Source organism: Symphodus melops, assembly GCF_947650265.1.
Source record: "Symphodus melops genome assembly, chromosome: 5".
NCBI lineage: Eukaryota > Metazoa > Chordata > Actinopteri > Labriformes > Labridae > Symphodus > Symphodus melops.
This window is the reverse complement of record NC_136695.1, coordinates 16,135,214-16,154,774: the sequence shown is the minus strand read 5'-3', so window position 1 is coordinate 16,154,774 and position 19,561 is coordinate 16,135,214. Positions and strand designations below refer to the sequence as shown.

The 19,561-nt window shown below is 39.0% G+C and overlaps 1 protein-coding gene across 4 annotated transcripts in view; it reads right to left on the bottom strand.

Annotated features, from left to right (window-relative positions):
* The window catches only part of carmil1 (capping protein regulator and myosin 1 linker 1), a 62,833-nt gene extending 46,972 nt beyond the window's left edge, over positions 1 to 15,861 (bottom strand). For all 4 annotated transcript variants that reach the window (XM_079344970.1, XM_079344971.1, XM_079344972.1 and 1 more), the window contains exons 1-2: positions 15,385 to 15,861; positions 12,409 to 12,506 (exon numbers count right to left, since the gene is read on the bottom strand). In XM_079344970.1, coding sequence (XP_079201096.1) covers positions 12,409 to 12,506; positions 15,385 to 15,424 — 138 coding nt within the window. In that variant the 5' untranslated portion in view covers positions 15,425 to 15,861. The remainder of the gene's footprint in view (positions 1 to 12,408; positions 12,507 to 15,384) is intronic.
* Between the last annotated feature and the right edge of the window lie 3,700 nt (positions 15,862 to 19,561).

Below are 19,561 nucleotides of genomic sequence, written 5' to 3'. Positions count from 1 at the left end.
TAAGAGGGAGCCTGACCATGCAAGGCTCTGAAAGCCAGAACCAGGATTTTAAACCTGAACCTAAAGGACAGTGGCAGCCAGTGAAGTTCTTTTAGAATAGGGGATATGTGGGTCCTCCTATTTGGTAAAGCATCTTTTTTTGTGGGTCTAAGGATAGATCGGAAAGTAGAAAGTTAGATAGGAAAATGTTGGTGACTCGGGATGTAACGATTCATGACACTCCCGATACAATATGATTCATGATACGATTCTCTCACAATTTATTTTACAAAATGAGACTGAAAAAGATTCCTTTACTTTATTTATTTTTTGTTGATGAAAACACCAATGCACCTCGTAATCTCTATGGCTCTTGCACTTATTTGGGCGAGCGAGGCTACAAACTGGCTTGGCAGTATGGTTTGGCTACATAGCTTATTACAACGAACCTCCTCTGCTCTACAGCTGCCGATGCTCACGATGTTGCTGCGAGTACCGATGTAAACACATTGACACCGTTGAATCGATTTTTAACTACCTCGCGATTAATCTTCACATCCCTATTGGTGACTATTTGTATCGTTTTGGACAGGAGCTGATGTGGAATATGAAGTCATATGTTGCAGCATCGCTAAAACAGTAAAATGAAAATAACACAGCCATGATGACATTATTCCCCACACTGCTGCTGATACAGACTCTTTATTGCATAACTAATAGTAGCACATCCTGCATGTGCATATATGACTGCGTGTTACATTAATGACTCACGATGTTCTCGCAGCAAACTGTCAACACAGCACAGTAACTGCAGCTTATCTTTAAGGCAATGCAGGAAACACACACAGAGAGAGAGAGAGAGAGAGAGAGAGAGAGAGAGAGAGAGAGAGAGAGAGAGAGAGAGAGAGAGAGAGAGAGAGAGAGAGAGAGAGAGAGAGAGAGAGAGAGAGAGAGAGAGAGAGAGAGAGAGAGAGAGAGAGAGAGAGAGAGAGAGAGAGAGAGAGAGAGAGAAAGAGAAAGAGAGAGAGAGAGAAAGAGAGATCAGACGATGAGACGATGAGACGAGCAGAGTGGACACCAGGGAGACAGAGAGTGTATTAGAAGAGCTGGAAGGAGATAGATTTTAAGTGCTGTTCTGCTGATAAGGAGCCAAGATTTAAATCCAATCAGAGAGGAAGATATTTAATGAAGGGAAGTGTTCTCTAATCACTCTATTCTGAATATACTATATTTTAAACTTTTCCCCTCATTCTTTTTCCTTAATTTGAAATGTCCTCCTTACCCAACTGTTACTAGCTAAATATGCTCAAGCTCTGTATTTACAGAATATTTAAATTGGGAAAAAGTGTGCTTTGTAGATCATTGAACTCCAAAATACGTTCTTTGTGTCAGCCTTTCATATGTGAAATGTGTGAGTGGGATAATTGAGCCTTTCCTGCACAGAAAATCTATTACATGGAAGAGAGTTGTTTCCCCCCCCCCCCATTCTTTAGCTGCAACCTGGCTCTCTGTCATCTTATCTCAATTTGAGTGCCAGCCAGATAGACTGCACCATGAAGAAAAGTGAAGTGTACATCGGAGAGTCATCCCACAACTGTTACTACTGTACTTCTACTATTGTTAAACTTGAATATACAGAATATCTGAATATGCAGGTCGCTTGTGCTTTTGTGTGTACTGTATGTAGAGACAATGGATCGGAGTACACACAAACACACAGCTGTGCTTTATTCGATGAATAATCATGGATGGTGTAACACTGTGTAAGAGATGAGCAATACTCCAGGCTGCTGTTCAACAGGCAGCAGAAATAACATACAGAGCAGAAAAAGTGCATGGTAGTTTTGCAAGGTAAGCTCTATACGGTCTACTTACGGTCCCTATTAAAATGTACCTTTTCCTTTATTCTTAGAGTGTGTCCGTAGGAAGAACTGCAAACCAGGAGTGTTTACAGTAGCCCTTCACAATCCCTGCTCTTGACAGGAGATCAGTTGGTAGACCTGACGTAAATTATATAAATGTTACTCCTTGAAATCATTAAACACATCTAATAACGCACAACTCTCACCTTTCTGTAGTTTAGGGACATTTTTAAAGCATTAAATAGTTCTTTTTTTTTTTCATTGTGGCTTTCTGGGGGTTAATCAGACACCAATAGATGTCTCATGAAGCATCCAACCAATGGCATCAGCCCTTTGGCCCCATTAACCTTCATCTAGCCAGGAAGTTCTGAATAAACGATGCATACAGAAACTTAGTAATGTGCACACTGGTTCATGATTATCATTGTAATCAGTGTTGTGTGAAAGAAATCAAAGCTGCTGCCATGGTTTATTTCAAGAATTAAAAGAAACTGTACTTTCTATACAGCAATAAAACCAGCATTACTCAACCCCAAACACAGACTGATAATCCCCCTCAGCTGCACAGCTAACTCTTGTGTTGTGTTTTCTTGCCATATGCCTGCAGAGGAAATTGTGTCTCAGACCAAAACACTTATCTGTGATGATGGAGAAGGAAAACTAGGAAAGAAACCTTAGTCAGGTGGGAACTGCTGTAAAGACAAACCCAAACTCAATCTGTTCCCAGAAAAGAAATCCTCCAGACCCTGTTAACTAAAGCAGAGATATCATTTGCTTTTCAATACGTCAGTTCTCTGCTGCCAAGACAAGCTGCTGACAGTGCAGCTGAGGTTTGGTTTTGTGATGTCTGAAGACACACTGCACCAAAACCACATCATACAGTGAGTATTGTCTTTCATAGTGCAGCACGGTTCAGCTCATGGGATTTATAATCTGGTAATCTGTTAGAACAAGACAAAACAAACCTGGATCCTCCATTAAAAAAAAAAAAAAAACAGCATTACAGTATACAGCACAAAAAGAAAAATAACAGAGTCGCAATATTCACTGTGTTGTTTGCAGGATTCAGAGCATCATCAATGAACAGCACACGTCTAAAAATGCCAAACACACAATCTGCTGATCACTTTGTCAGGAGTCATGCTGCTTTTTTCTTTCCACATTATGGATATCCTATTTTGGAGCAAAAAGCCTCCCCTGCAGCCACGCATATCCTCCCAAATCTGCACCCGCAGCCAAGGACAGCTTTAGGAGGGAGACATCAATTTTGTTTTATTGCTGCCCTGCTCATCATGATGTGTTTTACTGCTGAGGAGGGGAGCGCAGAGGGGAACAAAAGGCAGCTGAGTGTGGTACTTCCTGAAATGATTTGATTGGCTAGTGCCATCAGACCACAGCTGCAGAGAGCTGGAATAAATGTGGTGTCTGATTATGATTCATTTCAGGCTTTTTTATTATTATTTTTTATTCTAAATGTACAGGGCTTTATTTAAAAAAAAGAAATCATTGTGTAAAATATTATTTACAATGTTTTCAAAAAATAAGATCATTCAAATGGAAACACTTATCAAGCGCTAAAGTGACAATAGTTGTCCTCTAAGTGAATAATGTTTTTTGATGAACAAAGTAACATTAATAACGGTCATTTAAAAATGTCCCTATATGCTGCATGGGAATCACTGACTCTCCTACAAGCATGAAGTGAGCAGGCAGGGCGGTTAAATGACTGTGCCTTTAGATTAAGATTATAGTCCAGGTGGGAAAGCGCAGACTAAAATTGGATTTTGAACTCGATACTGGTGAGAGTGATGGGGAGAGGGGGTCAACATCAAGCCTTCAGAACCGTGTGTGTGTGTGTGTGTGTGTTAAGGATACAGTGATAAGGAATAAGCACAAGGGTTCATTCATTTATCAGCATGCCAGCCAGACACAATGGGGAGGGTGTGTGTGTGTGTGTGTGTGTGTGTGTGTGTGTGTGTGTGTGTGTGTGTGTGTGTGTGTGTGTGTGTGTGTGTGTGTGTGTGTGTGTGTGTGTGTGTGTGTGTGTGTGTGTGTGTGTGTGTGTGTGTGTGTGTGTGTGTGTGTGTCTGCGTGCGTGTGTGTTTGGGTGTGGATGTGGGTGTGTGGCTATGTGATGGTGTTCCAAGGTTTCTGGGTAAACAGGATATCACTGTAGACCACAGAGAGATGAAAGAGTGAAAACCAGAGGAGTGAAAAGCGAGCAAGGATGGAGGAAGAAAACAAAGAAAAAGTGGAAAACCTCCTCAAACTGGAGGAAAATGCTTTGTCAAGGACGGACACACACACACACACACACACACAGGTTAGACAGAGAAAGCACAAGAAGAAGAAAGGAATAACAAGGACAAAGGCGGAGAAGGTAGAAGAGAGGAGGGAGGAGGGAAAAGGGAGGGGGCGATTTTATTCTGGGCTGATGTTGGCACTACCCTGGGTTCCCCACTGGAGTGGGTAGATAACATCAGACGGTGCTAAAAACACACACACAAATACATGCAGAGCTGAACACTGATTACAATGATAATCATGAATGAGATTTCTTCTTAAGTTAAGTAACAACCCTCTTATCCAAACATTTATCAAATCAAAGGGGAAAGGATTCAAACAAAATCAATTCAGGAAAAAACATAGATTCAGTTTCAATTAAAATTGCTGATCAGTCAAAATGGACCCTCATGATGGGAACAGCCACACATAGAAAGGGTTTTTTTTTTTTAACGGGGTTTGAAGCCACTCTCAGCTCTGTGAAATGCATTAAAAAATGATGCATGTAAGACTGGACATGGGCTATATATAAACAATATAATGACATCCATTAAAAAACGGCGGAGGAAGGCGTAAGGTTAGCAGTTTCCAGAAGGCAGATATAAAACTGGGAAGCTACATCAACTGCAAACTGACACCATAAAAAGCAACCATGTGACAAAAGCATAAGACGGCACCACCAGAGGAGTCAGAGCAGTTACATGAAGAAGAGCTGCAGGAGTGCCGACAAATGTCTGTGACGGAGACTCACTGACAACATACAAGCTGATCTGTATCGATCGCTCAGTATAAACTCACGACGTGAATAATCCTCAAAATTAGAACATTTTAACATACAGGCCATAAGAATATCAGCATTAAAGAAGAGAAGGGTGTCATTTTGAACACTTAAATGTTTTGACAGGAAACATGACTATCGATTAGACCCGATTGTAGGTTTTTTTTGCTATGACACTGTGCACACAGATGTCATTATCTTCTAATCAATGCTGACTGTGGCTGTGACCTATAAACCCCATTAAAATATATCCAATGAGAGCAGAGTAACACTTTATAAACCAGGCCTCAGCACTGTAGGACCTAACCCCCCCTTTAAACACACACCAACCAACTAAGACTATGGGACCAGTTCAGTATATATATGCTGAAAAAAAATACGCAGATTTAGAAGAAATCTTCCAAAAAAAATAATGTAGAATTGAGCTTAGGTTCTTCTTTTTAAAATTTGATGATACCAGAAATGTTCGGAGCAAACACTACCAGATTATAAAAACCAAACCTATCAAGTGACCTCAGGCAGGGTCAAATATATTAATTAGACTTTCTGAGTGACAATGACCCTGACCTATGAGATAATTAAGATGAATGACTGTGGGCGGAGCTTACAAGGAGGCAGGCTAAGTGACTTTTTAATATCTCTCCAGGGAGGCTTTTGTCGCACATTGTCACCTCCTGGAAACAAGCAACGGCTTGCTATTAAAAGAAGACCCCAATTCACAAGTTACAAAACAGCGCGAGACCAAATGATACTCAGCGGATGACAGGAAAACAAAAGGACATAATGTGTGTGTTCAACATCAATCTGAGAACAGCAAGCAGTATCTCTTTCCCATAGGCCATAGGTGAGCTCTGATGAGACCATGTTAGCTGATGTCAACTATTTAAACATCGCTATGTTTTGAAATACTTTTTTTTTTTGCTTTATTTTACGAGCGTTTTACAATTCTTGACCGTCCACAGGAAGGCAGACGGAGGGGTTCATTCAAAAGTAAACCTGCAAGCGCTCCTTTTGGTCGCCAATTTCACTCAGTTTGTGCAGTTGCTGCGTCTGGTGCTATGCAATAAAGTGCTGACAGACAGTTAAGGGAAATGTGCTGCTTGCCCAGTGCACAACACAGAGAGAAACACTCGCACACAACAGTAAATTCCTGCCAATTAACCTGCTGTAGAGGCTTTAAACTCACTCATAAAAACAAACAAAAAACTGTCTGAATGCAGTATTTTGGATTCACAGCCTGCTAAAATTAGACTCTCTGACTAAGCTTGACCAGCTTTTTCGCTCTGAAACACAGCTGTGGTTGAGTTGGTCACAGTATGACACAGTGAATCAGCCTCACATTGAGAGGAATCACAGTGGAGTGTATTTCAGGTTTTTTCTCATCTCATTTAAATACATGAGGAGATAACGCTTGGCTCCGTTTGATCTGAAAGCAAACAAGTGGAACAAATGAGATTGTTTTGCCCCAAAACACAATTTTTTAAAAACATTTTCAAATTTAGATCTGTGTGCGGGAGGAACCCAGTCACCGCTGATGTTCCCCAGCTGGACTGAACTATATTTGACACGGTCGGCTCCATGCAAGAAGGTGAATTAAATGCTCACCACAGTTACTGAGTTGTTTTCCTACACATGCTGCCAGTGAGGGTTTGAAAGATCCAAAAGCATTTTCACACAATATTCTCCTAGAACTTGTACATCAATTCTAAGGTCTCGTGTTTTGTAAGTATTTCTGTTGAAATTACGGTTGAGAGCATACCTAATTTTAAAGCTTAAAGGAGAAATATTTTACTATGACGCGTACAGTTGTGTTTAAAAGTGGTACTGAAGTTTAAATTCATGATTTGACTTGCTAGATATCTTACATGTTGCTTCTTTAAAAGTAAAATTTCAAGCACTAACTTACTTTTAAATTCTGAGCCACAAAAAATGCTTTCAGTTGACAACACAGACCATTAAAGACAGCTCTGTGGTTTAAACTCGGCACGGAAACTGAGACCTGTTTGACACAGTTGCTCTGCCTGGTTAGTTTTGAATGTGATCCCAATTATATTAATAATTAACTCAGCATCATGGATGATAACAGAGCACTTTGAAGCATAGTTAAGTATTTGATAGACATAGACCTGGGAGTAATTGTATGTAGTTCAATGTAAATGCAATGAAAGTCAAGTTTCTTGTTGTCAAATTGAACTGAAAGCTGTGAGCTGTGTGTATTTTGGGATAACATGTTTGATTTAAAGAAGAAAATTGCTTTAAATCGTGTGAAAACAGTCCTGCATATCTTTTACTGAAACTCCTTGTTTAGCAGTTAAAACTCTGATGATTGCAACTTCATTAAAACTACAAACATGGTGGCACTCTATAAAATAAGGCATAAATCTGTGCTACACTAGGTGTATTTGTGTTGATGTGCAGATTTGTTTCGCTCTGCGTTTTCTCTGTGCTGCCACTTCCAAACACAAAGCAAACAATGAGAGGCGATAAAGCAGTGAACCGTCGGTGACAGTCTCTGACTGGGACAAGCACACACCATACACTTACCCTTATTCACACCAAGAGATCAAGATGAAAGCCAACACTATGTCAACCCTCGAGTGTTAGAGTTTAAATGGGATTCAAGGATCTGTGAATGAGTTACACCGATACATGACAAGAGGAAGCACTATAATCCCTCAGGGAGATAACATGAGTCAGGCTGCTCTGTTCAGCAGGTACAGGGTTTCCCATGTTAAACTTCAGGGTCTGACATGAAAGAGTACATGTTTTAAGTACTCTCATCAGCACTAAAACAACTTTAGACAGGATGGTTGAATTGAAAGCTCCAGGGATTTAAAAAAAATATATATATTTCATTAATTTTCTCTAATAGCTTTTCTTACACTCTTACCATTTAATTCAACATACAGTACATCAAGGCATTTCATTTTAATTTACAAATTCAGGTCACCAAAACCAGAGGAAATCCTCCTTTGGGAGCTTTAGTCTGAGTTTGTGTTGATCACGATTGACGATTTGGAGATGCAATAATATAAAAGTGAACACGGTCAGCAAAAGAAAGGGAGTGACCAATGTCAGAAGGGTTCATTACATGGAAATCATAAATACAAATAAATTAATTGTACAAGTTGCCCTGGTGGATATACAGTTATTTTAATGGAAATCTTGAGCTGCTATTAGACAAGAAAATAAGTTGCCCCATGTCTGGAAAAATAATTTATTCCAAAGTTTTCTGTTGATATTCCTCTGCTCTCTGAGAACTTACTTCACTGAAGAAGGGAGCCTATGTTGCTGATGGTAATTGACAAAAGTAAGCAGATCAAAGTAAAGCTTGGTCACCACCACCATCTGCACCAAATTCCATCTGCCATCCATCCAACAGTTGTTTATTTTTTATCTAGAAATAAATATGGTTCATATTCATCTTGGACTGTGATGGACTATTTTGAAATGTATGGTAGTCCATCTACAGTAATAGTTGTGGAGATATTTTGCTCTGGATCAAGAGTTCATGATTGCCATAAAATGTGTATCTCGATGAGTTGAAACACTGATTCTTTTATTAGTTTAGGATATTTGTTTGGATGAGAAACATTATCACTAATTTACCCAAGTATAAATGTTCAAATATCTCTACATTTTGATCAAATATTTTTACATTCAAAAAGTTAGCTGTATTGTCTGTAAAGCTTCAAATGATTTCTATGGTAACATCTTTCCTTAAAACTTGAAGTTTTAAACACCCAGATGGTTTCCTGCATCTTCTTTTTTTCCCCCATTCATCTCCCCTGTCATGTACAGTACGCGTCACTGCCCGTTTTCCTCTCACTCTTTCCTCCACCCTCTTCTCCTCTCTCTCCCTTCCCATGGTGTGTTTGATGGACTGAAGTTATTGTCTCTACGTCCTTTATCCCTCCGTCTTCAAAGGAGGTGGACGACTGTATCAATCAGGCTTTAGTGTGCTTAAGAGACGCCTCGGGCACTGTAGAGCTCCACTCCCAGGCTGAGAGAAGCTTGGTGGGGGAAAAACGTGAGAAAGCTTTATGTGTTTGACAGACAGGCAAACCGATAAGGAGATCACCATATTTTTCCCTTCATCACGCGTGTCTCCTACAATGTAGGTAAACTCCCAGTACTGTCTGCAGTAAAACCAGCTCTTTAATGTATGTGGCTGCAGGGAGCTGACAGGAGATGTTCAATAAAAGTCAACTAATAACATCAAATCTGGACTGTCTTACAAAGGAAGATAATGTAGAATATTCTATCTATAATCACATTCTAACTAACTCAATGTCATTACCCTTGCTAGTGAGTGAAAAAGAACAATGTTAAATAAAAAAAACAATAGAGCAGGTAATTGAAGAAAGAAGCTAAAAAAAAAAAAAAAGCAGTTGTGTTTATTATTATTTTAGTCATTTTATTGTCTTTCTGATCAGTGTTAAATAAAGTCATTATAGACTGAACTTAAAGCGGATTGTCATGGTTTCCTATCATTCTCAAACTTCAGTCAGCTGGATCTAAACATCCCACACTGGCACGTGAGCTAAATCTTCTAGACCGTTCTTGAAAAGGGAAAAACCAACTCCAGCATACAGTTTGTACCTCTTCTTTTGCTTTAAATATTTGAGCGCTCAAGCTCGAGCAGAGAACGTCATCTTGGGTTATTTTTACATTTCAAAAGGCCTCTTATAAAACCTACAAAAGATTTTCTCCAACTCTCAGAGACCTGATAGTTTTGTGTAAAATCAGAGGAGGGATCATTTTACTTCACATCTGTTCGCAAATAAACCTAAGTGTATGTAATTCTCTCGTCATGAGATACTACAATGTTTGCAGGCTGAAAGTCATTGACACATTTGTGTTCAGTCAGAGCCATTTCCTCCATAATCCGTTTCTCAAACCCTGCATCTGTGCAGAACAGCAAACAGAGGTTTATTTGTTCAGTGCGGTCAAGTGAAGCGTTGATACAAACTCACCGAGTCATTCTCATGCTCTGCGTCTGGAATACCAGAACCACTCCACTGGAATTCCTCACTTCCCAGTACTGACTCCCACTCCTTTGCATTGTTTCATATCAATGTGTGCACTACTAGCCTCTGTTCTCTGTTTCCAGCTCCTACATGGACAAATTGTTGTCATAATCATGTGAAAAGAGTTCGGCCCAAACTTAGCACATGACTGAACCAGATTCTAAAATACTAGTTTTTAATCCTTCCAGAGTTTACAAAGTCAACACAGTTGCTGCACTATGCATCTAAACAACAAAAAAACTTTTTTTGGGATATCAGCGACATGGATGGATATCTGAATATGCCATCTTAATCTGGTTCATTTTTCAGCGGGTGATGAGATGCAACTGAAGCAAAGATCCCAAAACGAGGCTAATTTCTGTGCAACCTTTAATCATATCCAACATCAACAAAAATATACCTGGAAGAGTTCTTCTGTAACTACCCTCCGGCAAATCTTTTGTAGCCTTTAAGTTGGATCATAATTTATTCTAATAATTGTAGCCGCTCTGAATATAAGCTGTTTACAGTATTGAGAAGCTGCTCAGAACTACATCCATGTTGAAGGGTGGATAGTCAGCCCAAACATGTCAGGGCCCTTCAGAACCAAACAAGTTGAAATTTATGAATGATGTTCAGGGTCGGGACGGGTTTGGTCACAGTGGCCAAAAAAATAATAAAATAAATAGCAGTTAACAATTCACTTTGAACGACTTATGAGTATTGGCTTGTCTCCAGCTATTTTGACTGACATGATAGTGGACTAATAAAACTATATAACAGATTTTTCCTTGCGTGGCTTCAACTACTTGTGCTGAGGTTTGCTTTTACGTTACGCAGTGCATGGCAGTACAGTAATTCACGTGATAAGGACAGACGACTTCAAACAAAACCTCTCACCAGGAAAGTTTAAATCAATTAAAGACTTTGCAGGAAAATGGATGGTATGGACAACCAAGCCTATCATGCAGAAGAATGGCATGGGGTGCTAGCAATATCACCATGTCACTTACGGCGAAACTTGGTGTACTTGTCAGAGGTGCCCTAGCTATTCTATACAACAGTAGCAGTAAACATAACATTAGCAGATTTGACTATAATATTGGCATCAAGTGTTAATGTGTTAGCACAATCTGACAAGAGAAATTTCCTTGGATAGAATACGTTTTCTTCCTCCTCTCAGCTTTGCGTGCTCTCAGATCATTTCAAGCAAAAGAGATGAGGGTTAAGCTCCTCCTTTCCTCTGCTTTTGTCCTTACATAAAAAAATGTCAGCTCCTACAGTGACAAATGCCTGGAGATAAACGTTAAAAATGCCCACAGGCCAATCTGATAGTTCTGTGAATGTCCTGAAGCAGACATATTTCTACTCTGAAGGCCTTTTCAGAAAGCTTTTCAAACTTCTTTTTTCTTATCTTCCTCACAGAGCTGAATAACTAAAAGCTTCTCATTCCGCTGAGAGTTATATAAGTAAAAGGTTCCTTTCCGTTTTCACGCTCTCACTAACGCATGTTAAACATTGCACAGATTCAACAGAAAGCGTGACTCGACGATCAAACGGCGTCGCCTGTTCGACAAGGATTTAATGAAAGAATTAGACCGTCTTAACTATTGTCCTCCTCTGATCTGTTTTAAGGCCCAGATGAGCCAATATGCATTTTTAATGATCTACCAGGTATTAATTATTCAGCATCCAATGGACTTACTGCTCAGGGGCTGGCAGTAAATGATCTGAGCTGCTATTTCCACCTGGACTACAGACACACACGAAGAGGTGACTGGATTTCTTTGGCATGACACGAAGAAAAGTCAACAAATTTGCTTAGAAATCAGAGCTAACATGTCATGTCTTTGAGCGTCATGAATGTGAACATTCACACACGCACACCAAAAAATGAAAACGACGCTCAATAATCATCAGGCATGAGATTAACGTGTTTCCTGGGAGTTTTAGTGCTTCAATACGTAACTAGGTGTGTCCTCGTCCATGGCATTCATTTCCTTTTGCAAGTTGCAAAAGAGTCTGGAGACAACCTGTAAACCTTACAGACATACTCACCAGCAGTGCTTTATAAAACCTTCTAATTCATGAATAATGACTCCTGAAGCTGGTTCCACTTAAAGTGAAAGTGACCAGCAGGATAGAGATCACGATGGTTTTTGGAAACAGTTTGGAATCGTTTCTAACAGGACGTTTTCTACAATGCCACTGCTCGCTCAGCTGAGCTCATTCAAACACTCGGACTAAATGAGACAAGAAATGCTCAGGGTGATACTGACACCACGTCTACCAATCTGTTTTTCTTTGATTTGCAGAAAATCAAAGTGAGACTGGGAAGGTTAAAATAATGAATGTCTGAAGATAAGAGAGAGAAGAGCGCCATGGTTTTAAATGAAAACAGTGTTTTTCAAGAGCAGAGAAATGTAGGGCAAAAGCACTGGCAGATTAAACTCCCCTTAATGAAGAAGTAGCTTGGAAGCAACAAGAGTCGACTCACCAGCACTCTGTTCTCCGTCTTGTCTCCTTTGATCTCCAATTTGACTCTTTTCCTTAGCGACAGCTTCACCTTCCTGCCCACCGCATCCCTCACACTCTCTGCACAAAGGAGCATAGGAGATGAAATAAGGAGAGGATAAGACACAGAACATCTGCACATGAAAAAACATTTTTGGCATTAGTTTTATTAAGAAAAAAAAATGAGAAAATTAAGAAATAAAGGTTTTTCAAATCTGGAGAAAATAGCTCATTAGAACCTCTAACTCTTATGGTTTTGGTTGTTGACTGTGACCAGTGAGCGAGGACTAGATGGTTCTCTAAAAAATAGGCAAAGCCACACACACGTGTCCTTAAACCATCAACAAATCCAAGTGAAACAAATAATTATGGAAAAGCGCAAATTAGTTCTTCTTCCAGCTTTGCTAAATGAACTCTGCTGAAAATGTGCTGTTTCACTGCATCGTCTCTAAAAGTGGAGCAAACCTCCATACACCCAATAAGTGACAGACAGGTCTCAGATGAGTTTTTACACAAAATGAAACCTAGGATTTTTTTTTTATGATCCTCAGCCGTTTTTAGCTCCAGGCAGAAAAGTTCCTAACACGCTCTCATATATCATTTTCTGCTGATTTAATTTTCCTGCTCATTCTTTAAAAATTGCGACAGGGGTTGAACTTTTACTAGAAAGCTGACCTGTTTCTTAAATAACGCCAATAGGTTTCACAAACATGACACCGGGGACTTGTGCATGTGGAAGGTAAGCCAATGGGAGAAGTTTGGGCCTGTGATAAAGCTCAAACAAAGCCTATGAAGTTACTCTGGACCCTCGGTCAGTCCACGTTTGTCTTGAGTTTAACACATTACAAGATATATAGAGATGTGACTTATAAGTGCATGTAAACCTCTTTACTCAACTAAAATCCACATTTATGTATTTCAAAGAAATCACATAAGACACACATAACTTGCGTCCATCCCGTCTCATTCTAAAATAGATTAACAGCAAATACAGGATCACAGTCACACACTTTCACTAACTCCTGAATCTGAACCCTCTTGTTGAATGGTGCCTCTATAGCTTCAGCACATCCCTCTCTTACAATTGAAACATGTTTACAAGCAGTATTTTTACATCCTTGAGGAAATACGTGTCCAACTCTTAAACGTTTCCTGTTTTGTTTACACAGCATAACACCAATAATAACTGTTTCAAAAGATGTACAGCTGCAACTGCCAGTTGAACTCTGATGGGCCACTCTTCTGCTTCTTATCACAAACAGGAAAGTGTTTTCAAGACATGATATAATGTTGACGTTCAACTCTTTTGTCTTCTCCTTGTACAACGTCTAAGGACACATTTCCATCAAATGTCCATTAAGAACTTAAACATGTTAATATTCTACTGTTTGCGTCCTCTTCTGATCCATCGAGCTGAAACGTCTTGTATGTTCTGATAGCACACTGGTCTTGTCTAATGCTGAATGTGAATGTTTCAAACAATGGCTGCATGGTTATCAGAGCTCATTGAGGCAACACCACAAGACAGGAGCCACATGACAAGACGATTCCTCAAGTGACGTGTTGGGCAAATTAGCTGCCTCAAATCAGGAAAATCCTTGAGGAAAAGGGATGAAGAAAGAGAATTTACTGACTCTAATCCTGAGTGGAAGTTCAACCAGAACAAACCTGGGACAGATCTTAAGCTTATCAACATGTTGGAATTTCTTTTTTTTCTTGTTTTTTGTCAATAGAACTAAAAATCATGAGAACGGTCATGCAGGTAATGTTGAGCCTGAGTGAACTCCATGACAGTGTTCAAAACCCAAAGACCTAACAGTTAAATTCAGAAGGAGGCAATAGTAAGTGGAATCCTTACAAAAAGTATTTGCATTAGAATACTTCACGTAATGTAAATATTGTTAATATCCAATAAGGAGATTAAATAAAATATACAGAATATGTAACTAGAATTAAATGACAACACTGAAACTGAAAAAGTACTCAAAAGGTTTAAGGAGTGTGCCATGTGTACTTTAATATTTACGGTTAGAAACCCACATGAAACCAGTGCTGTTGTGAGAGGTCACAGGGATATAAAGAACTAAACCACAGATACTTTGATGGATATAAATAAGCGACTGATTCGCTGAGAAATTCCATGACTCAGTGAATGCCAGACCATGTGACTACATGACCTGGCAGTTTCTTTTAAGCCTTGTCTACACTCTGCTGCTGTCTTTGTGTCTCTTAAAAAGGAAGAAATTGGGCCAAAAGAACATTGCAGGCCTGAGTGTGTCTACAAGTGCTTGTGCTCATCCAACATTGCACTGGGATGTCAAAAACTCAGCTACTTTGCCAAACAAAGAAACCCTGGGCTTGAGCTAAACAGCCTACAGGATTTGAAGGTGCATGTCCACAACCTGGACAAATAAATCACAAGGAAAAGGGCAGACATTTGGCAAAAAAGGAGAGAAAGAGTGAGATTTACAGGTTACTGTGGAGGAAATATTCATGTAAAGTATATATGACAGGCTGGCATCTCACACCTGTACTGTTTAGCTTCTCGCTGTTGAGGTTTAACAGTACAGACATTTAATTCATCAACATTATGGCGTGATTCACAGCTTCAGGCTTTAATGCAGTTTAAACACTTAATGTCTCGACACGAGTACTGTATACCGTCTGTTCTGCTTTGACTGTTGCACCATTAGACAATGCTTAGTTAATGCTCCTGTATGATTTGAAAAGGGACCTCATTGCAAAACAATCATTTAGAAATAAAGGTCTAGTTGCTATAAATAATGTATCCCTTGCAGTAATATGGCTTTCAGATATGTATGGCATCAGTTCAGTAAGGATTCTAGCAAACTCATTGAGGAGCTATGCAAGCTGCACACACAGCGGCTGTATTAAAGTATCAGACAGTGATTGTTCGTGTCTGCACACATGGCTACAAACGATTCGTGTTTGTTCTTACCCAACAGCTCTTTGGGAACCTCTGACACTTCTTCGCTCATTTTTGCTGAGTATAATAGGCAAATGAAGGAGCACAGTTCAGTCAACACATCCAGAAGCGAAGTAGAGTCAGGTGGTGGTGCCGCCGCCGCCGGTGCGCGTCTCCCTGTTACATGCTCCTCTCCGGCTCTCGCAGTGTCCAGACAATGTATCCACGCGCATCCGGGCGCATATGTTGTCCGTTCAAACAACCCGCCGTTCAGAGGTTGTAAACTGAAGAAATAGAAAACGAATCCGCTAGAGCGCCCTTAAAATCATGCTGAACACAATCATTTTCAGCGCTTCAAAAGGGATGAAAGAAAGACGCCCGCGCTCATCCTCTCGGGCCGCTTCCCTACCGTAAAGCTGTCGGTAATACTGTAGCAGCCAATAGTGAGCACCGGAGCCCCTCCCAGATCGGTGATGCGACAGCCGGGGAGCCGATGCGATGCAGGGGCGGTGTGGCGTAGCACGAGGGGGCGTCGGCGCGGTGGTGTCAGCCAAATATTCATGAGCCTGTCTGTCTTCTCGTGAAGCTTGGATTCAGTGACCTCTGGCGATCTTTGAGGAGATAACATGCGGCCTTAATCCCATGTAAAAGGATGAACACGAAATCCATACACAGTATAGGCATACAACAGGGGGTCTCCAAACCATTTACCTTGCGAACCTCCCTAATAAAGGTAGGGACCTAGCAGAGACACACAGCTGCGTGGATCTTTCTGTGGAAAAGGCATGTTATGTAACAACGACCCCAAAATGTTATTAGAAAAAATGTAACAAAACTCAAAATGTGTCGATAATGTAATGCAATGCTGAGCCGAGCTCACAACGTCATAACTTTTTGCCCAAACAAGTTGTCGTAACAAGTTGCTACATTATAAGGAGAAACATATTTTGTCTGCACCATAATGCAATCACTGACCCAAAATGTAAGAAATTATTTTGGGCAGTTATCAGTGTAAAGCTGTTTGTGGGCTTTGTTACATTTCGGGCTTTAATTAAAGATGTGAGGAAGCAAAAAATATTTTATTACAAATCTAGAAAAAACGACAGATTGAGATTAAATATTACAAACAAAAAAAGGTGAACAAAGTTAGCTTGCTTGAATTAGCACACAATGTACCATGTAAAGGCTGATAGAGTATTTGTTTTGCATGTATTATATTTTGTTTTCAATGCAAAAACAGTGTTTTTGATGGTGTAATTTGCAGGGAGTTCCACATGAAGTTACTGTATATGAACAGGTAAGTGTAACATGTAAGTGTCCATATTTGTGTGCTAATGGGGGTTTGATGTTGTCGAATGTATTGTTGACAGGTTTAGTTTTTGTCTATTGATAGGTGTAGGCCATTGCTGTATTTGTTTTTTTTTTGTTTTTTTTATCTTCATCTGAAGCCATTCTGTATAAGGTCTAACTCCAACTGACTGAAATTGTAAAGCACATGCAGAAGTTAACTGAGAGTTCATGCAGTTCATGCACTGCAAAAGAAATCGGTTTAAGTTGTGGTCAGCAGTAAAGCTACATCTACACTGTTCTAAACTGTTCCCTTAATGACATGATTCTGTAGTCATGTACATTTAACTTAATATATCTGATAACATGTATTCAATATAAATGCTTCCTTGATTTTGTGGCAATTATTATGTAATGTTCAAACAAAACTGTTTAAGATAGTATCTGCTTATTTTGGTTGCATATAATCTTTATTATGTTTATGTAATTCTAAATTAAGATCATTTTTAGTGAATCCAACTCAATAGAATTAGCCACTTTTTAGTTGTCGAGCACTTCCTGTTATTTTGCGCCTTTTTTCTGCTTTCGAATTTAGCAGCTATTGTCTGGTCACAAGACATAAAGAAAGTGCAGATTATGTAACTCAACAATTTTATTTGGTTGACAAAGGCAAGGAGAGTTATTTTATACTGTAATGTTAACACCACCTGTGGGTGTATGCTGTGTGTAATATTTACAGTCTATGATGCTACATTACAAAACGATACAAGGAAGCAAAGTAATACAGAGAGACACAGACACAGTTGAGGTAAATTATGGATGTTATGTTAATGTAGGCTATAGTGTGATGGTATTGCACCACAATATCAGAAAGATATCACGAGTATTTGCACTATAAGAAAATAATACGCTTTATTTTGAAATTTACATTGAAAACAATTGCTGTTAATCTACAGCCAATTTTCAACACTAAAATACTGTTTTGATCTAAAACAGTTAAGAACTGCAGTTAGCAATGCATTGTGGGATGCTTACCTTGAAGCAAACTGACAAAGGCCATAAACACTATAATGATGTTTTAAATTACAGGACACTACAGTATTTTTATATTTTTTTAAAGAGGGTGTTGCCTTGAGAACTTCGATCAGTAGTGTGGTATGTTAGGTTGTTTGTCTTTTGTTTCTAAAAATATGCAACTGCTTATTTTTCTCCGTTTTCTTTTTTAAATACCCAAAGCCATCAACTCCTGAATGGAGAATCTTTGGAGGATCATTTGAATAGCATTTTTCAGAGAGGGAAACACAATATGGAGGACATGCTCTACACATCAACGAGACCTGCTTTATCAACACGCGGCTTAGATTTACATCGTGTAAAAATATTACTTCTGGGCAGTTTTAGTTGTATTTAGGTTAAAATGAATACGGCCAAATGAATAGAGGACCGAAACTTGTTAACCCGGCAATTTATCACAAAGAGGTCAAGGCAGAGGGAGGGAAACATAACAGCCTGCTGGTAATTGATTTATACCAAACTTATGTGAAGTAATTAGAATTATGTGGAAAGACAGGATGGCTTAAAGTTAATTTTCCAGTTGCATTACATAAAACAGCAACAAGGCTAACGCTAAAGCTAAGCAACATGCTATGCTACATCACAAGCTCAGAAGAAATTTATGACACAAAACACCCATGCTAATGCTAACGCTACACATAGTAGTACATACTGATACTTCCAAGAAATGCTGCAGCTACATGCTAACAGAATGACAAAAGGCTAACCACATTACAAATGCACATGGTATTTGCAACATTTAAACAGGACAGAACACCTATATTAGAATAGTTTACACGTTCAGCTTTTGGGGATTCAGATTCTACTTTGATACACATTACACATCGTGTCAATATCTGCAGTTATTACATCTGTGTTTTTAATAACAAAATTTGCAGTATTATTGCAAAAATTGTTGCTATTCGCCCATATGTTCCGATATTGACAGCAACAAAGCTCCGTCTCTATCGTCTCAGATGTTTTAATATTTGGTAAGGGTCAGTTACTCAAAAGAAATTACATTTATTGCATACTTTACATAGTTTAAAGCAGACTCTAAGCTATGTCTGTTTACTACTCAAAACCTTTTGAGCTGCAATCGTTGGCTCACCTTACAGTTTGTTTATTTGTTGTTGTTTCAATTTGACAGTAGCAGCCTTCATGTTGACATTGCCCTAACAAATAACACAAACTCAATCAATCAATCGTTTATAAGTGTGTCTTGCCTATTTTGTATACCATGTTCAAGCATATTTTAGGCAGTTGTGTGGCATACAGAATAATGAAGTTGTATTCTTAGTTGCACTGATATTATACCTTCATATATATATCTTTAAAATGCTGAATTTAGTTATTTTGTTATCTTTTGTGCCTATCTATTGTAAACTGGGATAAGTTGAAGTAACATAAAAGTTCCCGTTTATCCAGATTAAGACAAATGCATGACATATTTGTGGCGTCTCTGCTGCCAGCTCTTTACCGTGATATCTACAAAATATTTTTGTTTAAATTTGGTTAATTTGTTTGTGTGCTTTATTTTAATCTACTCAATTTAAACAGGGTATTCTTTAGCAACTGATTTGAGTTATATTAATTCAACTTTGAACAAAGTTAGATTTAAATAATATATTTAATATGTTGTCCAATATGTTGCCTCAATTTTATTGAGTAGTTAATGTGTATCTCTTTTTACAGTGTACAAGAACCCCAAAGTAATTGAGTCATGTGTGGCATCTAATTCAACAAGTTACATTTACAAGGTCAGATGGCGACACCTTTTGGACGCTTTGGGGTAAATTACAGCCCTACAACCATGTATGCTGCGCGCAGCTTCAGAATTTGTCTTGTTAATTACAACAGTAGATGAAAA